Genomic DNA, 24,951 nt, shown 5'->3' on the forward strand with positions numbered 1-24,951 from the left:
GAATAACATTGATCATCTCCTAACAAGGACACATGTCATGGTCTGGGCCGATTAGATGGTAAGCGAACAATCAGTTCTCGTAGTCGACGTGTTGAATGCAGGAGAAATGGGCAGGAGTAAAGACCTGAGCGACTTTGACAAGGACCAAACTGTTATGGCCAGACGACTGGGGTCAGAGCATCTCTGAAACGGCTTGTGGGATGCTCCCGGTCAGCAGTGGCGAGTACCTACCGACAGTGGTCCGAGGAGGGACAAACCACAAACTGGCGACAGTGTGTTGGGCGCCCAATGCTCAACGATGCACAAGGGCAACGAAGGCTATCCCGTCTGGTCCGAACTGACAGAAGGTCTACTGTGGCACAAGTCACAGGAAATTTGAATGATGGTTACAGGACGAATGTGTCAAAACGCACAGTGCATCACAGCTTCCTGTGTATGGGGCTGCGTAGCCGCAGACCGGTCAGAGTGCCCATGATGACCCCTGTCCACCATCAAAAGCGCCTACAAATGGGCACATTGGTCGCCTGGTCCAATGTGTCCTGCTTTCTTTTACATCACGTGGACGGCCGTGTACATGTGCGCCGTTACCTGGGGAAGTGATGGCACCAGGATGCACTGTGGGAAGACGGCTAGGCGGTGGAGGGAGTGTGATGCTCTGGGCAATGTTCTGGGTCCGGCCATTCATGTGGATGTTAATTTGACACGTGCCACCTACCTAAACATAGTTGCAGACCAGGTACACCCCTTCATGGCAATGGTATTCCCTGATGGCAGTGCCCTCTTTCAGCAGGATAATGTGTCCTGCCACACTGCACACATTGTTCAGGAATGGTTTGAGGAACATGATGAAGAGTTCAAGGTGTCGCCCTGGCCTCCAAATTCCCCAAATCTCAGTCCGATTGAGCATCTGTGGGATGTGCTGGACCAACAAGTCCGATCCATGGGGGCTCCACCTCACAACTTACAGGACTTGAAGGATCTGCTGCTGATGTCTTGGTGCCAGATGCCACAGGACACCTTCAGGGGTCTTGTTGAGTCCATGCCTTGGCACCTTGGCGCTGTTTTGGCAGCATGCATAGGACCAACAACATATTAGGCAGGTGGTCATAATGTTTTAGCTCATCAGTGCATACTGTAGAGTATCACGTTGCTCACTTTAAAAACATTGAATGTTGATTAAAAGTCATTGCAGAAATATAGCAGCATTTGATGGTTTGTTATCTAATGCAATGACTATTTGCTCTAATGTGTTTCTGCAGCACAGCACTCTGTAGATGATCTCGGGCAGTTGTCGTGGCAGGGTGACCTGGACATGCCGTTATCTTACAGTATGTACAGTGCATGCTTCAGTACACACTTAAAACACAACACACATGTCCTGCTTTCCTGGGAACAGGATCATGCTTACAGGTCACAATGATTCTGTTTAGCATTAACATGTGAGGCTAATGCATTTGCATATTTGTATATTTGTGTATGTTTTTAGTTTTTTCCACATATTTAAATGGTTGAATACATTTAATTACAATTTTTATCCACGTAATAAATGCAGAGTGTTTTGTAATTTCATTTTGATCTAGATAGTTAAGCTAATTGATTTTTAAGTCTCACAATTTGCATGTTAATGTACTCGTTCACGCTCATATAAATTAACTTTTTGATTTACTTCCTTTGCTCTACCGGCAGAAATGAGTTCGTTGTTCATTTATCTCAAGTCGTTTTTTTCCCGGTACAGTATCTCTGGGTTATTAATGACTGTTGTTGTAGAGTTCTCCTCTCCGTTACCATGACGATCCTTTTAACAAGTGTAGCATATAATTCTAGAACAACATTTCTCAAATGTTTCTTTGTCTAAAACTTGGGATTATTTGATTGACTCACACTAATTAGAGTTTTAATTATACAGCATACCTTACACTAACATTATTATTGGTGTTTGCTAAGTTAAGCAGTTAGTAGTTAGGAATTAAAAAAATGTACAATGTATTTTTGCCTGGTGGGTGATAAAATTGGCAAAATAATCCTATAGGAGGGACCCAAGCCATATCTTCGAGATTTGGGAGTGGGCTTGTTTGACTTTGACATTGTGTGTTATGTGCTATAAACTGCTTGGAACATCTTTGCAACCCCAAAGCAACACATTACAAACCTCTCCGATCATCCTATAATCACATAGCAATGCCCTGACAACCACCCAAAACATCCTAGCCACCACATAGCACCTTAGCAACTACATAACAACACACAAGAAACCTCTCAGATCACGTAATATAAACATATAGCCAGGGCTTGAATTGAAGGGGGATGCGGGGGGTGCCATCCCCCTTGTTGAAAGAAATGGCAAAATGATGGCTTGGGCTGTTTCTAACAAGTTATTGGAAGAAAAAAAAGGATGTGCGTGTGTGTGCGTGCGAGAGAGAGATAAAGCAAGAGCGTTTGAGCGTGTGCTATTACCTGCGTCTGTCACGCGCTAGGTAAGCACCTTGAGTATGTGTGATTACTTCGTCTGTTGTGTCTCTCAGCTGTGATAAGCCTTAATGCTGAAGCTGTATTTCCCAGTTGTAGTCTAGTAGTAATCCGAGCGATCACTGAGTGAGAGGCAATTGCCAATGACTTCAAAGAAACCGCTCGCTGACTGGCAGCACTGACTCAAATATCTGTCTGTTCAACTCGCTCATAACACACAAAAATTGTATTTTGTCACCACCTACTGGTTAAAATCTTAAATATTTTAGGACTGGAACTAACTGTTGTATATTAATAAATAACAGACTTTAAATAACGGCCATTAGCCAAGCTATATAGGTTCAGATCTATATGCACAGTTTGTAAATATTCTGCCAGTGCCATGCTTTATTTGCACAATCTGGTAACCATGAGCGCGCAAGCTCTCTCTCCACTGCGAAAAGGATTTTAGCGATGAGTTTTCAGGTTTCACTGTTTAAGCATCATGTATAGAAACAGCCCAAGCCACTGTTACGGGTTCGGTTATTGAGGTAGAAAGGATCGTGTGTGACTGTGCAAGCGAGTGAGAGAGAGAGAGAGGTAATTCAGGAGGCCTTGTTAAATCTCTTCAATCTGGATATGCAGTCTGGCTATTTTCCTGACACCTGGAGTATGGGCTTAATTCACCCATTATATAAGATAATTATTATATGAGACAAATTCGACCCCAATAACTACCGAGGCATTTGTGTGAGCAGCAATCTGGGGAAGACTTTCTGTTGTATCCTGAACACCCAGATACAGGCCTTCCTTAACAAGCACAATGTCTTGAGTAAGAGTCAGATTGGAATCCTACCAAACCACCGCACCACCGACCACATTCACAGGCTACACACGATAACCAGCACGTTCATCAAAAAAGGCAAAATTTATGCATGCTTTGTTGATTTAAAAAAAGCATTAGATTCCATTTGTCATGATAGTCTATATTATACAATTCTACAATTCGGCATTGGGGGTAAAACGTACAACACTATCAAATCTATGTATTCAGACAACAGGTACGCAGTTAAAATTGGCAATAAAAGAACAGAATTTTTCACTCAAGGGTGAGGAGTGAGACAGGGCTGCAGTTTGAGTCCAACTCTGTTCAACATTTACATTAATGAGTTAGCAGTGCTACTGGAACAATCTGCAACACCCGGTCTTACTCTAAATCATTCTGAAGTTACATTTCTTCTCTATGCAGATGATCTGGTGCTGCTGTCAGCTACTGCACAAGGGCTACAGCAGCACCTGGACCTGCTGGAGAACAACTGTCAGAACTGGGCCCTGACAGTCAATCTGAAAAAAACTACAATTATGATTTTCCAGAAAAAAGCCAGAGTACAGGACACCAGATACACATTCACTCTGGGGAACACTGCAATAGAACACACCCGACACTACGACTACATCGCTCTAAACATCAGTGCTGCAGGGGGTTTTGGTCTGGCAGTGAATGCACTAAAAGAGAAAGCTAGAAGAGCATTCTATGCTATTAAGGGCAAATTTACCCAAGTTGACATTCCTGTAACAATCTGGTATCAGATCTTTGATAGTATTATAATGCCTATTGCTCTGTACGGATGTGAGGTTAGGGGTCCACTCTGTCTGGCAGATTACTGGAGATGGGACAAACACCCCATAGAATCCCTGCATACAGAATTCTGTAGAAACATTCGAAGAGTTCAGAGAAGAACACCTACTAATGCATGCCGGGCCCAACTAGGCAGATACCCCCTTATTATACATATTGAAAAACGATCCCTCAAATTTTGGACACACCTAAATTCAAGTTCCCCAAACACACTGCAACACGAAGCCCTTAAAACCCAAGAGCCGAAGCCTAAAACCAGTCCCCTTTGTCAGCTGGCTCTGAAACTCACAAACCCATTAACGAGTCTGTGCTCACTGAGACACGGGTGAGGTCGAGACAGAGACTTTCTCCTTCACTGTGAGAAATTTACAAAGGTGAGAGAGAAATACCTCCACAAACTCTCAAACCTCATGCCACAGTTTTCCAGTTCAGCAGAAACAGATCAGATGCTGGTGTTACTGGGGGAGATCAGATCAGATGCTGGTGTTACTGGGGGAGATGAGCTCAGATGCTGGAGTTACTGGAGGAGATCAGATCAGATGCTGGTGTTACTGGGGGAGATGAGCTCAGATGCTGGTGTTACTGGGGGAGATGAGCTCAGATGCTGGTGTTAGTGGGGGAGATCAGATCAGATGCTGGTGTTACTGGGGGAGATCAGATGCTGGAGTTACTGGGGGAGATCAGATCAGATGCTGGAGTTACTGGGGGAGATCAGATCAGATGCTGGTGTTACTGGGGGAGATCAGATGCTGGAGTTACTGGGGGAGATCAGATCAGATGCTGGTGTTACTGGGGGAGATCAGATCAGATGCTGGAGTTACTGGGGGAGATCAGATCAGATGCTGGTGTTACTGGAGGAGATCAGATCAGATGAAGGTGTTACTGGGGAGATCAGATCAGATGCTGGTGTTACTGGGGGAGATCAGATCAGATGCTGGTGTTACTGGAGGAGATCAGATCAGATGCAGGTGTTACTGGGGGAGATCAGATCAGATGCTGGTGTTACTGGGGAGATCAGATCAGATGCTGGTGTTACTGGGGAGATCAGATCAGATGCTGGTGTTACTGGAGGAGATCAGATCAGATGCAGGTGTTACTGGGGAGATCAGATCAGATGCTGGTGTTACTGGGGAAGATCAGATCAGATGCTGGTGTTACTGGGGAGATCAGATCAGATGCTGGTGTTACTGGGGAGATCAGATCAGATGCTGGTGTTACTGGGGAGATCAGATCAGATGCTGGTGTTACTGGAGGAGATCAGATCAGATGCAGATGTTACTGGGGAGATCAGATCAGATGCTGGTGTTACTGGGGAGATCAGATCAGATGCTGGTGTTACTGGGGAGATCAGATCAGATGCTGGTGTTACTGGGGAGATCAGATCAGATGCTGGTGTTACTGGAGGAGATCAGATCAGATGCTGGTGTTACTGGGGAGATCAGATCAGATGCTGGTGTTACTGGGGAGATCAGATCAGATGCTGGTGTTACTGGGGGAGATCAGATCAGATGCTGGTGTTACTGGAGGAGATCAGATCAGATGCTGGTGTTACTGGGGGAGATCAGATCAGATGCTGGTGTTACTGGGGGAGATCAGATTAGATGCTGGTGTTACTGGGGGAGGACCATCATGCATCAGTTGCAGCTAAATTCATTTTTGAGCTGCACACCCTCAGAAACAAATCACTGCCTTAATGTACTTCATTCACAGTACTTTTATTCTCTTCTGTTCATAATGTCCTTTTAAATGCTTATTTTATTTTATATTGTATAGTGTATATTGTCATTATAGTTTTTATTTTATTTGATTTATTACCTGGCACCTTATTTTATCTTATCATTATTATTTGTCTTGTCATTATCTGTTTTGTGTATTAATGCTTTGGCAATATTGTATGTAAACACAATCATGCCAATAAAGTACTTTAAAATTGAAAAAAATGTAATTGAGAGAGAGAGAGAGAGAGCGAGAGTGAGAAAGAGAGAGAGAGTGATAGAGAGAGTAAGAGAGAGAGCGAGAGAAAATAGAGATCTTTTATATGATCTCAATGCAGATTCTTTTCATGAAATGTATCGCAAAGGTGCATAGTATGACCATGTATAGCTTTTGCATCAGGAATAGAGTATTATTGTGCTTTAGCGCTTCAGAATGCTTCATTTAGTGCAAAATGGACATGAATGACAATTCTTTCTGAAGAAATGTTAAACAAATGAGAATCCACCAATATTTCTCTAAATATGCACACTTTCAGACTAAACATTGCATTATTACTTTAGCAATATCCTGATCAGTGTTCTGATATCTACAGGATATCTACACCATTAAAGTATTCAAACATTCCTCGCAGCCCAAAGGAGTCCCATTAGCCCTATCAGAGTTAATAGAATATGTTTTACAGCTGTGTGCCATATTTTCATTTCTCCACTCGATGCGTTTCGCCCATCCATAAAAACCCTGGATACGATCACAGCAGATTTCCATCTGTCCCATGAGCAGAAGGGTAATATCTGCAGCATTAGTTGATGTTTCACATCTGTTATGACGTCCAAACAGAGTCTGGCATTCTGGAGATCAGTGCCAAGGTGCGGTCAGATCCACTTAACCATCAGACGTAAACAGCTGTCTGTCACGGTCAACTGCAGACAGATACGGCATTGTGACTGACAGGGTTTGTGTTGATTCGTATAACCTTGACTAACCCTGTAATACCTTCCACATCAATCATCCACAGAGTCAACACTCGCTACAACACTTAACACACACACTATAACACTAAACTCCAAAAACCTGACAGTGCTAATGTTTGCTAGTTTTATTCAACGAAGACTTTGGTCCTGTAAAATAGATCATGTATAGTTTTATAACACATAACATGCACAAAACAACTGAGTTAAGGAGTCTAAGTTTGCACACTGTAATATACGCCACCTTGTATTTCAATATAATATCAGACGACCACAGCCAGTGGCACTATTGTTATCGACTGTTATTGATACATCGCAACAACACACCAGTAGTGCTATAGAGAGTGTTTTCTGTGCACAGCAAATATCAGCTGACAACTGAAAAATCTTTAGTATATATATATATATATATATATACATACATGTGGATGTTTTCTTGGCAGACTCTTTATTTTCAAGGTCATTCACAAAGCAATCAAAACACACTGGGCCTTCTAGGTATACAGCATGGCATCACATGCACTCGTGACATTACAATACATTACATTTATGCATTTGGCAGATGCTTTTATTGAGTTAAGTGCCTTGCTCAAGGACACAACGGTGGTGGCTGTGGGGATCGAACCAGCAACCTTCTGATTACAAGTTATGTGCTTTAGCCCACTACGCCACCACCACACCAGTTAAGGCTTTAAGGCTGTTCCAAAGAGTAGGTTGCAAAATAATGCTGCCTTTTAAGATGCCTCATTTTGGCCATATTCAAAGGCAGAATCACGTGTATATTTGGCTGAAAAAGCAATCCCAGATTAAAAAAGAAGAGCAGTGTTGATTCTAAATGCATTTGATTCTAATAAAGTATAGAGCGCAACAGTACCCGCCAACTTTTTCTGCCAACTTGGAGCCGGAAATATTTTCTCAGTTAATTTTTCCATTGGGATTTTATAGAATCCTTCACAAAAGAGTTCAAATCAAACCAACCAGCTCCGAGATGAATCACAACATTACAAACTTTGAATTGAAGCAAAATTTGAAAACCAGACAGAAAGACAAAGGTGCATCACTGTGTACTTACCGTCTTTTATGAGGGAATGAACTACAATCCCATGAAACACTGCGAATAAGGTAATCAAATTAAAAAACGATGGAAAAATGTAAAACTATTAATTTGATGTTGATGATGATTAATATTTTTAAATTAATATTATACTGATGTTTCATGTATGTTTAAAAGAGATTCTTTAAAAACACATTTAATGTTCAAAATTGATAATTAAATCAAATGCCTTACAAATTTAGCGTCAGTTGTGCTAATGAGAATGCATAGTGTGTCGTATAGACACAACTAGTGGAGTCATGAAACCAATACCACAGAAAATAAATAGTTAATATGCTATTGAACACACTCCTTTAGCCTATTAGAATGTTACATTTCAATGTAAATACTAAATTAAAACAATGGCATGTTTCCTTTGAGTGTTTCGCAATTAAATAAGCATTGTTTCAAGTTTGATTTTTTCTGAATTCTATGTTTCAAAGTTTAATTCAGTTTCATCATAAAAATTATTATTATTAATAATAATAATAATAACATTAATTTTTACTAAACAATAGTAATACATTTTTGTCGCACGTGTCAAGCTTTTATTTTGAATCAAAATGTTATTTTAATGTGAAGGCATTTCTGGTTCTGTGTTTTTGTCGATAGTTTCATACTTCCAGATAAGAGGGTTAAATGACCCAGTATGATAATTGAAGTAAAAAATGCTGCAAATAAATAAAAGATTACATGCGCTTAGGTTTTAAGTAATTAAAACTTATTTTTTAACCACTCCACAGATTTCATATTAGCAAACTATAGTTTTGGCAAGTTGTTTAGGACATCTACTTTGTGCATTTCCAACAATTGTTTACAGACCGATTGTGTCACTTTTAATTGACTATCACAATTCTAGTGGGTCAGAAGTTTACATGCACTATGAACTGTGCCTTTAAGCAGCTTGGAAAAATCCATAAAATTATGTCAAGCCTTTAACCAGTTAGCTTCTGATAGGAGGTGAACTGAATTGAAGGTGTACCTGTGGATGTATTTTAAGGCCTACCTTCAAACTCAGTGTCTCTTTGCTTGACATCATGGGAAAATCAAAAGAAATCAGCCAAGACCTCAGAAAAAAAAACTGTGGACCTCCACAAGTCTGGTTCATCCTTGGGAGCAATTTCAAAATGCCTGAAGGTGCCACGTTCATCTATACAAACAATAGTGCACAAGTATAAACACCATGGGACCACTTACCATCAGACCGCTCTGGAAGGAGACGCATTCTGTCTCCTAGAGATGAACGTAGTTTGATGAGAAAAGTGCAAATCAATCCCAGAACAACAGCAAAGGACCTTGTGAAGATGCTGGAGGAAACAGGTGGACGAGTATCTAGATCCACAGTAAAACAAGTCCTATATCGACATAAACTGAAAGGCTGCTCAGCAAGGAAGAAGCCACTGCTCCAAAACCACCATAAAGCCAGACTACAGTTTGCAAGTGCACATGGGGACAAAGATCTTACTTTTGGAGAAATGTCCTCTGGTCTGATGAAACAAACATTGAAATGTTTGGCCATAATGACCATCGTTATGTTTGGAGGAAAAAGGGTGTGGCTTGCAAGCCGAAGAACACCATCTCAACCGTGAAGCATGGGGGTGCAGCATCATGTTGTGGGGGTGCAGCATCAGCATCATGCACTTCACTAAATAGATGACATCATGAGGAAGGAAATGTATGTGGATATATTGAAGCAAGATCTCAAGACATCAGCCAGCGAGTAAAAGCTTGGTCACAAATGGGTCTTCCAAATGGACAATGACCCCAAACACACCTCCAAAGTTGTGGCAAAATGGCTTAAGGACATCAAAGTCTAAGTATTGGAGTTGTGTGTAAACTTTTGACTTCAACTGTATATAAATATATAGTATGCAATCACTGCATGCATCACATTGAATGGGTGATCTCTTCTGTCATCTACTACATAATCACAGCGTGCGATGCTCATAAAATGTGGAGTTTTGTGGTGAACACGCGCTCAAACGAGTGTGTGGGCAATTTGTAAACAGCTGTCTGTCAGTGAGACCGAATTGAGACGTTGTTCGGAACCGACTTGCTACCGAAGTACCAGTATTTTTGACATCACTAGCCACAACTATAACATTTTTAGAGGAAATGTTTATTTACAATTGGATCTTGGGTACAGCATACATAATTTAAAGCACTTTTGAATGGTTTCTTTTGTTTAAAAAACCTTAGAGGTTACAAAGCGCTTTACACTGCGTCTCATTCACCCATTCACCCATTCATACACCAATGGCGGCAGAGCTGTCATGCAAGGTGCTAGTCTGCCATTGGGAGCAACTTGGGGTTCAGTGTCTTGCCCAAGGACACTTCGGCATGCAGAGTCATGTAGGCCGGGAATCGAACCGGGAATCGCCAACCCAGTGATTAGCAGCCGACCCGCTCTACCACCTGAGCCACAGCCACCCTTATATGCAGACCAGCAGTACTTCAAATGTGAGACTCCAGGTCTGTCTTTTTGCAGGGCTTGACCAGCGAGTAGCTCCGCCTGCCAGTCTCTTCATTGCCATGGTGATTTAAGGGGTGGGTGGGGCAGGTAGAGACCACATATCGAGATTTATTTGACAGGATGCCAGAGAGATGTCAGGCAGTAATCACCTGTACCAATCCGAACCATCCGTCTAAATGACACGGCAGCTAGATCAAGAGGGTCTCTATCAGACAGAGAGTCTGATTATCATGTCCTCTGATTTACTCTCCTGGAGGGCTTTCGTGCGGTCTCTCAGGGGGTTAGGGTGTTGTACGCTACATTGAAGATGTTTTGAGAGGAAATATATCACCGGGCCACAACAGCAGCAGTCCAGGTGCTAGTGTTGATTGGATAGGTTTATTGATTAAGTTGGCTAATAAATGCCTTTGAGGGACAGCAATATATACTTTATCTGTGGCTTATACAACTTTTCAAATGTATTCAGACAATACCTTCTCTGGGAGAAAAGTGAACTGTTAGAACTGGATAAAAAGTTCTTATGGGCTATTTAGACATATCGGACCGTGTAAATGCCCTCCCAAGGAGCATTTGAGACAAATGGCAATTAGGGATGAGTCGAGTATGTATTATTATTCAGAAAAACAAGTGGTGAAAGTTGGCTTTTTATAAAATGTGCTCTGTCCGTGTTCAGATATTTAACACACATGGTAAGCTTCAGAGTTTCTTGTACCGCTTCGCATTTTCTTTCCACCATAAAAGCAGATCCTCATCCATTGGTAGGCATGACCCCAACAAGAACCGAATACCAATAGAGTAGACTTCAATAAGAATCACATTTTATAACTAGTATTGCCACAGTTGGCTTTGATTGAAAGCACACAACAAATACACATGCCGCCACAAATATTAAGGGGCATTCACACCAAATCCGTATTTGCATCCGTCTGCACTTTTTGTTCAAATGCTTTTTTTTTTTGATGTAAGAATTTGCTTGACGGAGAATGTGCCATTTAAGCATCTGTGATTTATATTAGACACCGTATCAAGCTTAAAATAACTTAAATTCGGGACACCTGTGTTCTGTTGTATATTTGTTCTAGAATTTGTTTGCTGCAAATGCCCCTGAGGCTGCCTCTGTTGTGTTATGTGTGTTCTGGTCAGTTCTTTCACACTGTGATTGTATTGTAATGGGCAGCAGTGGGTGGTGTGTGTGTGTGTGTGTGTGTGTGTGTGTGTGTGTGTGTGTGTGTGTGTGTGTGTGTGTGTGTGTGTGTGTGTGTGTGTGTGCATTGTTTGGGGAAGACAAACATTCATAACAGAGTATTGCTCCAACTCAGACACATAATCACACTCCTGTGTCTTAATATTTTCATTTTCTCTTCCATTTTGCTTACCTCTTGTTTGTTTTTTGCACGGTTATTTTTAGTGGGTTTTTAAAGTTATATTATATTTGCACATTTGTACATGCATATTTGGTTTTGAAAGGAAATGGCCCAAAAGACTGTGCTTGAAAATAGAGACTGGAACATAGACATTCAAATAAGACCAATTTCTAATATCCAGCCCATATTTTTACATGGCGAAAATTATTTACTGCAAATGCATATATACATTTGTCAGAAATGTCCCAAGCTGCAAATATTTTATAGCAAATTTCTACACAAAACTAAGATTGTGGCATGTAATGTGAAGTGAACACCAGGGTGCAAACTCAAATTTTGTAGTAGCCACTAATGTTTGCAATCTGATTGCAAGAGTGCACATTTTTACCTCTCGTCAATAGACGTTCACAAACAGAAGTCCATAGCAACAGTACAGCTTGTGTGCTTGTGTGCTTTACATTCAGATCAGTCTCCATCAGTCAACCCCCCTGTTTAAAGGGGGTTGCTTATATAGTGTCAGGTGTGGAAGCCATGATTGAAACGGTAATATTGGAAAATGTGTTCTGGTCATTTGAGGTAGCTCTCATGGAGGATGACCTGTTTAATGACCGCAGAGGGAGCTCAGTCTGAAATGACGTCCAAAAGACAGCAAGTTTTATCTGCCCTGTGTCCTCATTTCTGCACTGGGGCGATGAAAGCATTGCAGAAAACAGATAAAGCGCCCCCTGCAGGCTGCACTGTTTGCTTCTTTCATGTCTTTACTTTCCCCTCATCTTTACATTTTTTCTTTCTTTCTTTCTTCCATTGTTTCTTCCTTCCTCTTCTCTTTCTATTGTTCCTTCCATCCATCCTTCATTCCCGTATGAGTGCAAGCTCCGCCTCCTGAGAGCATGTTGCAATATGGACTGAAAAATAAACTCACGGAGCATGCAATCCAAATTCTCATATTTATATTCTCTCTCTCTCTCTCTCTACTAGATATCTACTTTACTTGCTACTATAAGTGCCTCAATCCAAACTCTGGCTTTGTACTATGATTTATCTTCTCAGAGGCGCAGTCCATATGGCTTGAGAGTGCAGTTCTATAGGGTGTAGGTCCTTCGTACTGTCAGTATAAATTGACTTTGTCGTGTAGCAGCACTTTTTCAGTTAAGAGGTTAGATCGATAGGAGAACTTTCTTGAGGAGTTCAGGTCAAGGACAGGCTGACTGACAGTGCACCTCTATGACATCATCACCATATGCTCTATAAAGCAACATTGTAACATTAAGGCTAAGGACATTCTGAGATGTGCAGGGGCGGAGGAATATGCATGGCATTCTATTGATCTGTCTTTATTACATCAACGTTTTAGAGGAATGAATATGAGCATTTCCTAGAAATGTCTTTGCAGTGTTTACAAATGCAGTGCTGGTATTTATACTGTACCCAGAATAACACACAAAACAAATTAGAGAAGGGATCGGTGATTGTACATATAAGATATTTTGTTTCAAAGTCAAACAGGTCAGTGGTTTCGTTTTTAATACTGGGTGCACTCATACACTCATTTCAAATTTGCTTATTTTGTCTGTTTTAAAAAAAGAGGAGTGCATCACACTCTCTTGCTGCATCACTTTACTATGCTCCATATGCTCATTAATAAAGATTCCATGAATGATGCATGAAGTGAACATTTCTGATGGAGAGCGCTAAACTAAACCTTGGCCGTCTAAAGGGTGTTTTGAGAGTCTGCCCTCTTAGTTTCACTCACCTTATTATCTATAAATCTGTGTGGATTTGTATATTTTATTTTAGAAGTAGCAAGCTCTAATCAGCTTAATCATTTTAAACATTTTATAGATTTGATAGTTTCATAGACTCATAGTTTCATAGATTGTTTTACGATTTTAGACTAGTGGTTATCTTCGAAAACCAGCAGCAGAAACAGAGAGACACACACACACACACACACACGCATAGTCAATAGTAAATGTGCTTCCACCAAACCTCAATGGTCCCGCATAACAAGCAGTTTCCTGTACTAACTTCCAAATGCAGACTGCTCTTCAAACCAAGAAAATAACTTTTCAAACCTGGCAGAACAGGACTCTATAGCTTTTGGGAGGATTTTCAATAAATGGATTGTTCTTATATTAGGTTAGATTAAATTAAATTAGGTGGAATTCTGAAAGATTTGGGTCCTTCCTCAACTAACAGTACCAGGGTCACAAACAGAAAAAGGCCTGAGAGGAGTACTAAAAGCACTCTTTTACCAAATTAAAAGAGAGGAAAGGAAATGAATAGAATGGAAATTAAATGCAGGAAATAAATAAGAGGAAATGAAAAAAGAGGAATGGAATGGAAAGGAAAGGAAAGGAAAGGAATAGAATGGAATGGAATGGAATGGAATGGAATGGAAAGGAGAGGAAAATAATGGAATGGAATGGAATGGAATGGAATGGAATGGAAAGGAGAGGAAAATAATGGAATGGAATGGAATGGAAAGGAAAGGAAAATAATGGAATGGAAAGGAAAGGAAAATAATGGAATCGAATGGAAAGGAATGAAATGGAATGGAAAGGAAAGGAAAGGAAAATAATGGAATGGAATGGAAAGGAAAGGAAAATAATGGAATGGAAAGGAAAGGAAAGGAAAGGAAAAGAATGAAATGGAATGGAATGGAAAGGAAAAGAATGAAATTGAATGGAAAGGAAAGGAAAGGAAAGGAAAAGAATGAAATGGAATGGAAAGGAAAGGAAAATAATGGAATGGAATGGAAAGGAAAAGAATGAAATTGAATGGAAAGGAAAGGAAAATAATGGAATGGAAAGGAATGGAATGGAATGGAAAGGAAAGGAAAAGAAAACAATGGAATGGAAAGGAAAGGAAAAAAATCTAATGGAATAGAAAGGAAAGGAAAAGAATGGAGTGGAATGGAATGGAAAGGAAAAGAATGGAATGGAAAGGAATGGAGTGGAATGGAATGGAGTGGAAAGGAAAAGAATGGAATGGAAAGGAATGGAGTGGAATGGAATGGAGTGGAAAGGAAAAGAATGGAATGGAATGGAAAAGAAAGGAATGGAAAGGAAAGGAATGGAATGGAAAAGAATGGAATGGAATGGAATGGAAAGGAAAGGAAAGGAAAAGAATGGAATGGAAAGGCAAGGAAACAGAATGAAAAGGAAAGGAATAGAATGGAATGGAATGGAATGAAAAGGAAAGGAAAAGAATGGAATGGAAGTGAAATTAAATTAGAGGAATTGAATGTAGGAAATAAATAAGAGGAAAGGAAATTAAGAATAAGAGGAATGGAAATTAATCAATGAATGAAAGGAAATGAAATTAAATGGAATGGAAATTAAATGCAAGGATTTAAATGTAGGAAATAAATAGAAGAAATTAAATGAAAGGAAAGAAGAAGAGGAAAGGAAATAATCAACAAGAGGAAAGGAAAAGGAAGGAATGAAAGAAACAAAAAGTAAGGAAAGAAAAGAAAAGAACAAGAGGAAAGGAAATGAATCACCAACAAAACAATGACACATACACTCTTCCGCTCCTATAGCTCCCAAAAGAGTCATCTAATACAGCGCTATAGACTTAAAGACAAAAAGGTTTGAGATTGTCATCTTCTGTCCTCTTGTCTCCTGATGAGGATGATGATAATGAGAGATCTTCAGCATGCTCATCCACAATACAAACAGCCTGTAATTGCACTGCACTGCCGTGACACCAGAGATAATGATCTTCACAAAATCCACACTGAGGGTTCCTCCTCCGTTCCTATAGCACAATCATCTGTCCCACATTACAGACACATGCTGAGATCAAGTGTAGATCTTCCCCTGTCAAGAGAAAGACAAGAGTTGAACTTCAGAGTTCATCTAGTTTCAGATTTTTATATTCATCTATGCAAATGAAATACTAAACATTGAAGACTCAGTCCTTTAAGGCGAGAAGGACAGGGTGTTTTTGCAGAGTATAAAGAATGAAGGTGACTGGCAGAAAGATGATCAGTTGTATCCGGTATCTAATCACACAGGCTTGTCTGGTAACAATCTGTAAGGGTTTTGGTAGTTCTTTTGCTTTCATGTTTTGCTTTCATTTTTTGTCTCTAACTCTGGCCTTTGTTTATGATCTTCAGGTGTTTCGTGTTAAATCTGATTGGCTGGTTTCACGTGCTTCCAAGGTCTCAGGATAGACAGGTTTCTCTCAGTCCATTAGGAAATAAATTCACGTTTACAAGTTCCCAGACTGCTAGAATGAACTCTTCACTTCTGAAGTAGTGAAGATGTAGGATACCTTACGTTTTGTACCATTTATTATAATTTGTCATAAGACTATGTTGAAAAGGCGCCATTACGTTGGTGTACAGGAAAACGTTGCTTGAGGAACATTTCCGTTAAGAGCCAAAAGGCAACATGCTAAGAACCCCATAAAACCCCCTATAACAGCTGTAAAACAACTTTGCCAGCTCAAATAATCAGGAAGCAAGCACGGGACATCCTGTTCCCTCTCTACTATAATACTTCCTGTATTATACGGTATCTCTGCAGTCTTAGTTCAGAGGGGGAAGGTATCAGTGTGCAGATATGATGCCCATCAGATCAGCACCTGTTCCAGGCCACTATGTACTAAAGCACTATTTACTAAGATGGGTTTCTATGGAAACATCCTGGCAGATGGATCTGAGACTAGCAGGTGATATTGAGAGCAACGGCAGGATCAGATCCCCCGACCCGAATGCCTTCAGGACTAAAACCTGTTCACCACACACTGATAAAGTCCCAAACCTAAGAGATTCAGTTTAGAGATTTGGAAAATCTAGGGGAGGAAAACTTTTAGGAACAAAAACAAATCACAAATGAATGTTCTCAATTGTTTCTGCTACCCAACAATGAGATTAAACAACCAGAGTACAAATATATATATATATATTTCAATTCTTTAATATTAAATGTTCTCCCCTTGACAGAAATGAGGTAACGTTGGTCAAATGGAGACTTTTGTGGAAGTCTCCTGCTTCTCAGATGTTTCACCTGAGAAAAGACCCCAATTATCTCACATGTGTTTCCTCTAGAGTTTCAGAAGAGCTCTCAACCATGTCTCAAACTGTATCGAAGTCGGCAATCAAAAGTCTCAATATAAACTCAAACAAGTCTCATCATATTCTTTAAAGCCAAATGATCTGGGGGCCTGGGCGGCTCAGCGAGTAAAGACACTGACCATCACCCCTGGAGTCACAGTTCGAATCCAGGGCGCACTGAGTGAATCCAGCCAGGTCTCCTAAGCAACCAAATTGGCCTGGTTGCTAGGGAGGGTAGAGTCACATGAGGTAACCTCCTTGTGGTCGCTATAATGTGGTTCACGCTCTCGGTGGGGCGTGTGGTGAGTTGTTCGTGGATGCTGTGGAGAATAGAGTGAAGCCTCCACACGCACTACGTTTCCACGGTAACATGCTCAACAAGCCACGTGATAAGATGCACGGATTGACGGTCTCAGACGCGGATGCAACTGAGATTCGTCCTCTGCCACCCAGATTGAGGCGAGTCACTACGCCACCACGAGGACTTAGAGCGCATTGGGAAATGGGCGTTCCACATTGGGGAGAAAATGAAATGATCTGAGCTATGCTATCCGCATGCATTTTATAGCTCTATGCCTTAGTGTATGCCAATAATTTGCTCATTTGTGTCTATTTTTATTTCTCCAAATAGGGGTCGAACGATACAGGTTTTTCAGTGGATGATGCCAATACTGATATCTAGAAAGCAGGATGGCCAATAGCCAAAATAAATGCTGATATACATAATACAGTTTTACAACATCAAACCAGATTTGTAAAATGAAACAAGCTCAATATTTACTCTAATTTGCATAAACTCATAAAGAAAACATCTTAAAAACAGAAAGTGTTTTGACAAATCCATTGGTAACTTTTGGAACTGACAAAGGGGAAAGTTAACACTTACTTACATCGACTGATAATCGGTCAAGCGAACGCACGAAATGGCCAAATATTGGTCGATTAATTGGCCAGGCTGATATACTGGTCTATGGCTATATTCAAAGGTATCTTAGGACAAGCATGAAATAAAGTTGGTACTTGAATGAAGCATAATTGAGTCCTAAAAAAAGTCTGCTTCGTGACAACAATTTCTCCTCTCATTAAATGTATCCCTGACAGAAAGGTGATAGAAATGAAATGTTGTCTTAGTGTTAAGCAAACAGAACAAATGAAACATTAAATGAATGTCAGAGGGGTGGCATAACCCAGCTCCAGAAATACTTCATTCTGACGGGACACTGTAACGGCCCTACCGAGAGTCATTTCGTTGCAGCTCCTGTGAGCACCAAATAAGTTTGACTAATCACACAAGGTTCAATATCTCTCTGATCTTTTAACACAACACACTCTCTATGCGGTGTCGTTTCTAAAACGGGAACAGAGTATGAAGATACATCGCCCATTCTCCATGACAGCCCAACAGAAGGGGAAGATGGTTGAACATCTGAGACAAAGTTAATACTTACCAAGACGCACCATCAAGTCTGACGAGCTAAGAAAGAGCAACTTCTGAGCGATGAAACGTTCCTCTGCGATATGTCAAGCGATTCTTCTTCGTTCGTTCTGCTTGTGACTCTAACAACAACAGCAAACTTGCTCTGGAAATAGAACGTACTTACACATAGTGGATACACAGATTCACAGTGCTGCTTCTCCAAGGACCCCCTTTAGATAATTACACACCTCCTGCAGAAGACCATGAATCACTGTCTATTGTTCATGTGGACGATGCATTTTCACAATTAGCTCCATTCTCATCCGAGCAACAATAATCTGTGCTTAAGATCCAATTTAGCGGGGTTGGCGGTGCAGACTCTGGTGGACTTTTGGTGGCTGTGGGGGTCTTCTGCACCCCTCTCAGCGGGGCACTTAAAAGTGGCGTTATGGTCAGGAGTGGGTGGGAAAGTTTGCTGCATTATCTGACCGTATTTATAAATGCCCACAGTCGAGTCTTTACTGCACAGTGCTTATGATTGCCCCTGTAGTTGATGGGTGAGGAGTTTAACTAACACTGTTTCACACACTCAAATGCTCTATGTGTGCACTTATTATACACACATGTCACTCACACACACACTTTAATATATGCAATACAACCAAACTAGATTATAACTTTCTGAAGAAAATGTGAGTTGTGCTTGCTCTTGCAAAAGTGACCGCCATGATGTTCGTGTTTTATGGGTGGTTGCTGGGGAATGTTCTTAGTGGTTTTTAGGATGTTGCTATGTGGTTGCTAAGGCGTTCTGATTGGTTTTAGCATGTCGCTATTGGGATGCTATGGTGTTCTGGGGTGTTTTTCCCATTCAACGACGTAACTCACCACCATAGTCTGATGCACCATTGCAGAAATTAACTAGCTGGTCACAAACCTTTCCTGTAATGTCCTACATCCATAGTTTCAACCACATTGGTTCAACAACATAGATCTGTCTTTAATGACGTTACGCAGGGGGTGGAGTAATAACTTCCACAATATTCAATTGTAAATGCTCATTTACACGTACACCAGAAATCCGTTTAGTGCGAGACAGCTGCTGAAGACATGAAAGCCTCATGCACTGTGTGTAGATACATACGCTGCAATAGATGGGTTCCCTCTACATCAAACTTTGGCATTCCCCTGACGCACTTGAGCGCAAAGCTCATTGATATGTGGAGGTCAGGATGTTCTGGGTGGTTGCTAGGGCATTCTTATGCGGTTGCTAAAATGTTCTGGGTGGTTGCTGGGCATTGCTATGTGGTTGTTGAAGTGTTTTAGCTCATTGTTATGTGGACGTCAGGATGTTCTGGGAGGTTGCTAGGGCATTCTTATGCAGTTGCTAAGATGTTATGAGTGGTTGCTAGGGCATTGCTATGTAGTTGCTGAAGTGTTTTGAGTGTTTTAGCTCATTGTTATGTGGGCCTCGTAGAGCATTCGTATGCAGTTGCTAAGATGTTATGAGCGATTACTAAGGCTCATTTAAAAGACTTCTCTTTTGTAAGTCGCTTTGGATAAAAGTGTCTGCCAAATGAATAAATGTAAATGTAAATGTAAGGCATTGCTATGTCGTTGCTATGGTGTTCTGAGTGTTTTAGCACATTGCTATGTGGAAGTCAGGGTGTTCCGGGTGGTTGCTAGGGCATTGCTGTGTAGTTGCTGAAGTGTTTGGAGTATTTTTAGCATGTTGCTATGTGGATGTCAGGGTTTTCTGGGTGGTTGCTGGGGCATTGCTATGAAGTTGCTGAAGTGTTTTGAGTGTTTTAGCTCATTGTTATGTGGACGTCAGGATGTTCTTGGTGGTTGCTAGGCATTCTTATGCAGTTGCTAAGATGTTATGAGTGATTGCTAAGGCATTGCTATGTCGTTGCTATGGTGTTCTGAGTGTTTTAGCACATTGCTATGTGGAAGTCAGGGTGTTCAGGGTGGTTGCTAGGGCATTGCTATGTAGTTGCTGAAGTGTTTAGAATATTTTTAGCATGTTCCTATGTGGATGTCAGGGTGTTTTGAGTGGTTGCTAGGGCATTGCTATGTAGTTGCTGAAGTGTTTTGAGTGTTTTATCTCATTGTTATGTAGACGTCAGGATGTTCTGGGTGGTTGCTAGGGCATTCTTATGCAGTTGCTAAGATGTTATGAGTGATTGCTAAGGCATTGCTATGTCGTTGCTATGGTGTTCTGAGTGTTTTAGCACATTGCTATGTGGAAGTCAGGGTGTTCAGGGTGGTTGCTAGGGCATTGCTATGTAGTTGCTGAAGTGTTTAGAATATTTTTAGCATATTCCTATGTGGATGTCAGGGTGTTTTGAGTGGTTGCTAGGGCATTGCTATGTAGTTGCTGAAGTGTTTTGAGTGTTTTAGCTCATTGTTATGTGGACGTCAGGATGTTCTGGGTGGTTGCTAGGGCATTCTTATGCAGTTGCTAAGATGTTATGAGTGATTGCTAAGGCATTGCTATGTCGTTGCTATGGTGTTCTGAGTGTTTTAGCACATTGCTATGTGGAAGTCAGGGTGTTCAGGGTGGTTGCTAGTGCATTGCTATGTAGTTGCTGAAGTGTTTAGAATATTTTTAGCATATTCCTATGTGGATGTCAGGGTGTTTTGAGTGGTTGCTAGGGCATTGCTATGTAGTTGCTGAAGTGTTTTGAGTGTTTTAGCTCATTGTTATGTGGACGTCAGGATGTTCTGGGTGGTTGCTAGGGCATTCTTATGCAGTTGCTAAGATGTTATGAGTGATTGCTAAGGCATTGCTATGAGGTTGCTATGGTATTCTGAGTGTTTTAGCACATTGCTATGTGGAAGTCAGGGTGTTCAGGGTGGTTGCTAGGGCATTGCTATGTAGTTGCTGAAGTGTTTGGAGTATTTGTAGCATGTTCCTATGTGGATCTCAGGGTGTTCTATGTGGTTGCTAGGGAATTCCTATGTAGCTGTTAAGGTGTTCTGAATGTTTTAGCATGTTGCTTGTGGACATCAGGGTGTTCTGGGTGGTTGCTAGGGCACTGCTATGCATTTGTGAACATGTTCTAGGTGGTTTTAACACATTGTTACGTATTTGCTAAGATGTTTTGCGTTTTTGCCAGGAGATTTGCTCTACAGTTGCTATGATGTTCTGGGTTTTTGCAAGGGTGTTGCTGTTGCTAAGGGTGGTAGAGTAAATGGACACAATAATGTGGTGCCATTTTAACCAGCTTTTCAAGCACCAATAAACACTCATGAGAGCTTTTTGTGTGTGATTAAAATGTGTGTCCTTGACAAAAGCCCTTACACTCCCTCTTTGTGATGAAAAATAAAAAACATGCCTTTACTGGACAATCAAAGGTGATTTTATCACCACATTTATTAGACCACAAACGAGAGTTGACACGCCTGATACTCTCAATGCAACCCTCAAAGACTTGAAAAATCCCACAGCTGTCCAAAGCAGCAGTATAAATTAAATAGCCATCAAATCTCTGCATAAAGTACTATACAGCATATTATATCATATATAGCTCAACTGTCGCTCACGTTGAAATGCGCAGCAACATCTTACGCTCTCTTCATTTTCTTAGCGAGATTACAGGCCATGAGCGCTTGATTTACATCCAATATTCTCATGAAAAACCTCAAGGTCTCTTGTAATGAGGTTATTATAATGAAGTCTGTGTTTGTGATATTAGAAAGACTGCAGTCTAACAGCCTCAAGCGTTTAAGTGAAAGAGAAACACAGAACACAGCTTTGTTCCAGAAGGTCATGACATCACACTTCTGTGTGCCAACGTGCAGAAAGCTGATTATAATCGCACTATATTGTCCATTTCATAATGACAGGGTTTCAATAAAGGAATTTGATTGGATGTGGTGTTTTCAGCTCGAGTGGCTGTATAACTTTGCTTGGTTTCAGTAAACAAATGGCACGCATTTCCAAGTGTTTGGGAGTAAACAACTAAAAGAAGCAACTCTATTATCTTAACTACAAATGTAAGTGCCTCTAGTCTTTTTTTAGTGCAAATCGTTCTCTTCAAGTTTAATGCAGTCACCCTATTTGAGATCTTCATTGTGCCAAGTAAATCCTGCTCTCATATACATACCCTTGCTTTGGGACTGTGTCCGAGTATAAATTCAGTCAGTAGTGGCGATTTGCTCAAAAACGTTCCAGTCATTTAATTTCTATTGGTTATTTTCGAAAAAAGGTGGTTTCAAAGTTTATATCGATCTATTTACAATTATGGCGGTCTGGCGTGAAAAGTGACTAATGTTGGGATAAATGAGAGCTTATTTTAATAAAGTAAAAGTGAGAGTCATGATTATATTGTTGCTGGTATTTTAAAATGAGTATTTGCTGAATTTACGCAACTCGTGCTTGGTTAAAGTTTTGTATATTATTTTATTGAAACTCCCCCTTTGAAAATCATGTACCAAACACAATACAACATTATTTTGAGGTAAATCTCTCAATTACTATTACATTACATTCATGCACCACAATAAAAAATATATATAATCACTTTGAAGAGCTTTGATAATGCTGAAATATACTTTTTATAAGACATTTATAGTGTGAAAATAAAAGTGATTTTTTTTAATGATATCTTTTCACATGGTACTAGAAACAATTCATCCATCCATCCATCCATCCATCCATCCATCCATCCATCGTCAACCGCTTATCCTGTGTACAGGGTCGCGGGTTGCTGGAGCCTATCCCAGCTAACATTGGGCGAAAGGCGGGGGACACCCTGGACAGGTCGCCAGTCCATCGCAGTAGAAACAATTCAATGTCCAAAAATGTGCATTTTCTGACAATTCTTTCATATGTCAGACTTTACAGTGTTAAATTATGAGTAGCTTGTAGTTTGTAAGTAGCTTCCTCAACACTGCTTTCCAACTCACAACACCAAAAACCTCAAGTGTCAACATATTCGCACAAGTATCCTCATCAGAGCTGTGTTTAATGTGCCTCTCAGGCAGGTGTGTGAGTTTATTATGCATCCTTTGCCCTCATTTGGAAGTGAATCGTTACTCGGTTCTGTTTAACTGGAACGCACAGCCATCTAACGGCACCTGCTCACACTAATGTGTGTAATCACGCAGGTATATGGACCCTTCAGAAGCATGTAAAGCTGCCCCAGTATAACGTTTTCAGGAGTCTAGTTCACAGTCTCTGCATTGCAGAAAACACTGACCCTAATAGAGATGCGTGTGCGCATGCATGTGTGTGTGAGTGTGTGTGTGCGCGTGCATGTGTGTGTGAGTGTGTGTGTGTTCATGCATGTGTGTGTGAGAGTGTGTGGGTGAGTGTGTGTGTGTGCGCGTGCATGTGTGTGTGTGTGTGTGCGCGTGCATGTGTGTGTGAGAGTGTGAGTGTGTGTGTGTGTGTGTGTGTGCGCGTGCATGTGTGTGTGAGTGTGCATGTGTGTGAGAGTGTGTGTGTCTCAGTCATTCAACCCGTGTCACCTGTTGGATCTGTCCCGTGACCTCCTGCCAGCGGGCGTTCGACATTTCACGTGGCCTTAACGTGCACATAGCCTGGCACAAGCGTTGTGGTGACGTCACTGCCACTTAGTGGCGAATGCCGGTTGTTGTTGTTATGGAGTGTAAGTGTGTGTGTGTGTATATGTGTGCATGTGTGTATGTGCTTGTATGTGCGTGTATCTATGTGTGCGTGTGTGTGTGTATATGTGTGCGTGTGTATTTGTATGTGCATGTGTGTGTGTGTGCATATGTGTGCATGTGTGTGTGTGTGCCTTTGTGTGCATGTGTGTGTTTGTGTGTGCGTGTGCATGTGTGCGTGTGTGTGTGTGTGTGCGTGCGTGTGTGTATGTGTGCATGTTTGTGTGTGTGTGTGTGTGTGTGTGTGCACATGTTTGTGTGTGTGCATGTGAGTGTGTGCGTGTGTGTGCGTGTGTGTGTGTGTGTGTGCGCGTGTGTGTGTGTGAGTGTGACTGCGTGTGCGTGCGTCTGTGTTCTAAAGGAAAATTTAATTGCTCAGGAGGCTTCATTTTCTCAGTTATGTTTCAGATGTTCCTCCTAATAAAGGAGAAATCAAAATGAGACAATTATTGAAATACAGAAAGGCCCTGATTTACTAAGATCCCAAATAACGGGTATAAATTTGCTTGTGCAATCTATCAAATTGCATGTGCATGTCACGGGTGTAGTTAAAAATGCCTATGGAAAAAATGTATGGGATGTTTACATCCGAACCAGACTTTTGCACTCTATTAATCTCGTTGCTGTGTAGGAGAAAGAATTGAGGTATTAATGCTATCTAATGTGCACATATTATGCTGTAAGTGCACATCCTTGCATTGAACGCTCAGTATTCGGGTCAGCACAGATTGTGTCCGTGGGGTAACTTCTCCGAGCACTGAAGCGCATCCTCTCCTCTGCATGAATCTCCACATGCGTATCTTCTTCCCGAACCCATGCCATCTCTTTTCTTTCTATGGAGTTATTCATTAGCGTGTGGGATTTTGGCTCTCTCCATCCACTTCATCTAATTTCTTTTTCAGGTCACCAGATTTGTGCTCATCTATTTTGCAGCTGTCTCTCTCTCTGATTGGGTGGAATAAGGATCAGTCCAGTGATTGATCTACTACAACATAAGTGAGAGAGAATGAGTGATGAAACAGACAAGAGGAAGAGGCAGAGGGTCGGGCACACAGCACTGTATGAATCTGACACGAGCTTTACTGTGTCCTTGATGGGATAGTTCATGCAAAAATCTGCATGAACCCTCATGTGCTCCAA

The 24,951-nt window shown here is 41.0% G+C and overlaps 1 protein-coding gene across 3 annotated transcripts in view; it reads left to right on the top strand.

Annotated features, from left to right (window-relative positions):
- The window catches only part of LOC127653196 (protein shisa-6-like), an 88,823-nt gene that overhangs the window by 26,459 nt on the left and 37,413 nt on the right, over nucleotides 1–24,951 (top strand). For all 3 annotated transcript variants that reach the window (XM_052139787.1, XM_052139789.1, XM_052139788.1), the window contains exon 5: nucleotides 1,260–1,328. In XM_052139787.1, coding sequence (XP_051995747.1) covers nucleotides 1,260–1,328 — 69 coding nt within the window. The remainder of the gene's footprint in view (nucleotides 1–1,259; nucleotides 1,329–24,951) is intronic.

This window comes from Xyrauchen texanus, chromosome 12 (genome assembly GCF_025860055.1).
Source record: "Xyrauchen texanus isolate HMW12.3.18 chromosome 12, RBS_HiC_50CHRs, whole genome shotgun sequence".
Classification (NCBI taxonomy): domain Eukaryota; kingdom Metazoa; phylum Chordata; class Actinopteri; order Cypriniformes; family Catostomidae; genus Xyrauchen; species Xyrauchen texanus.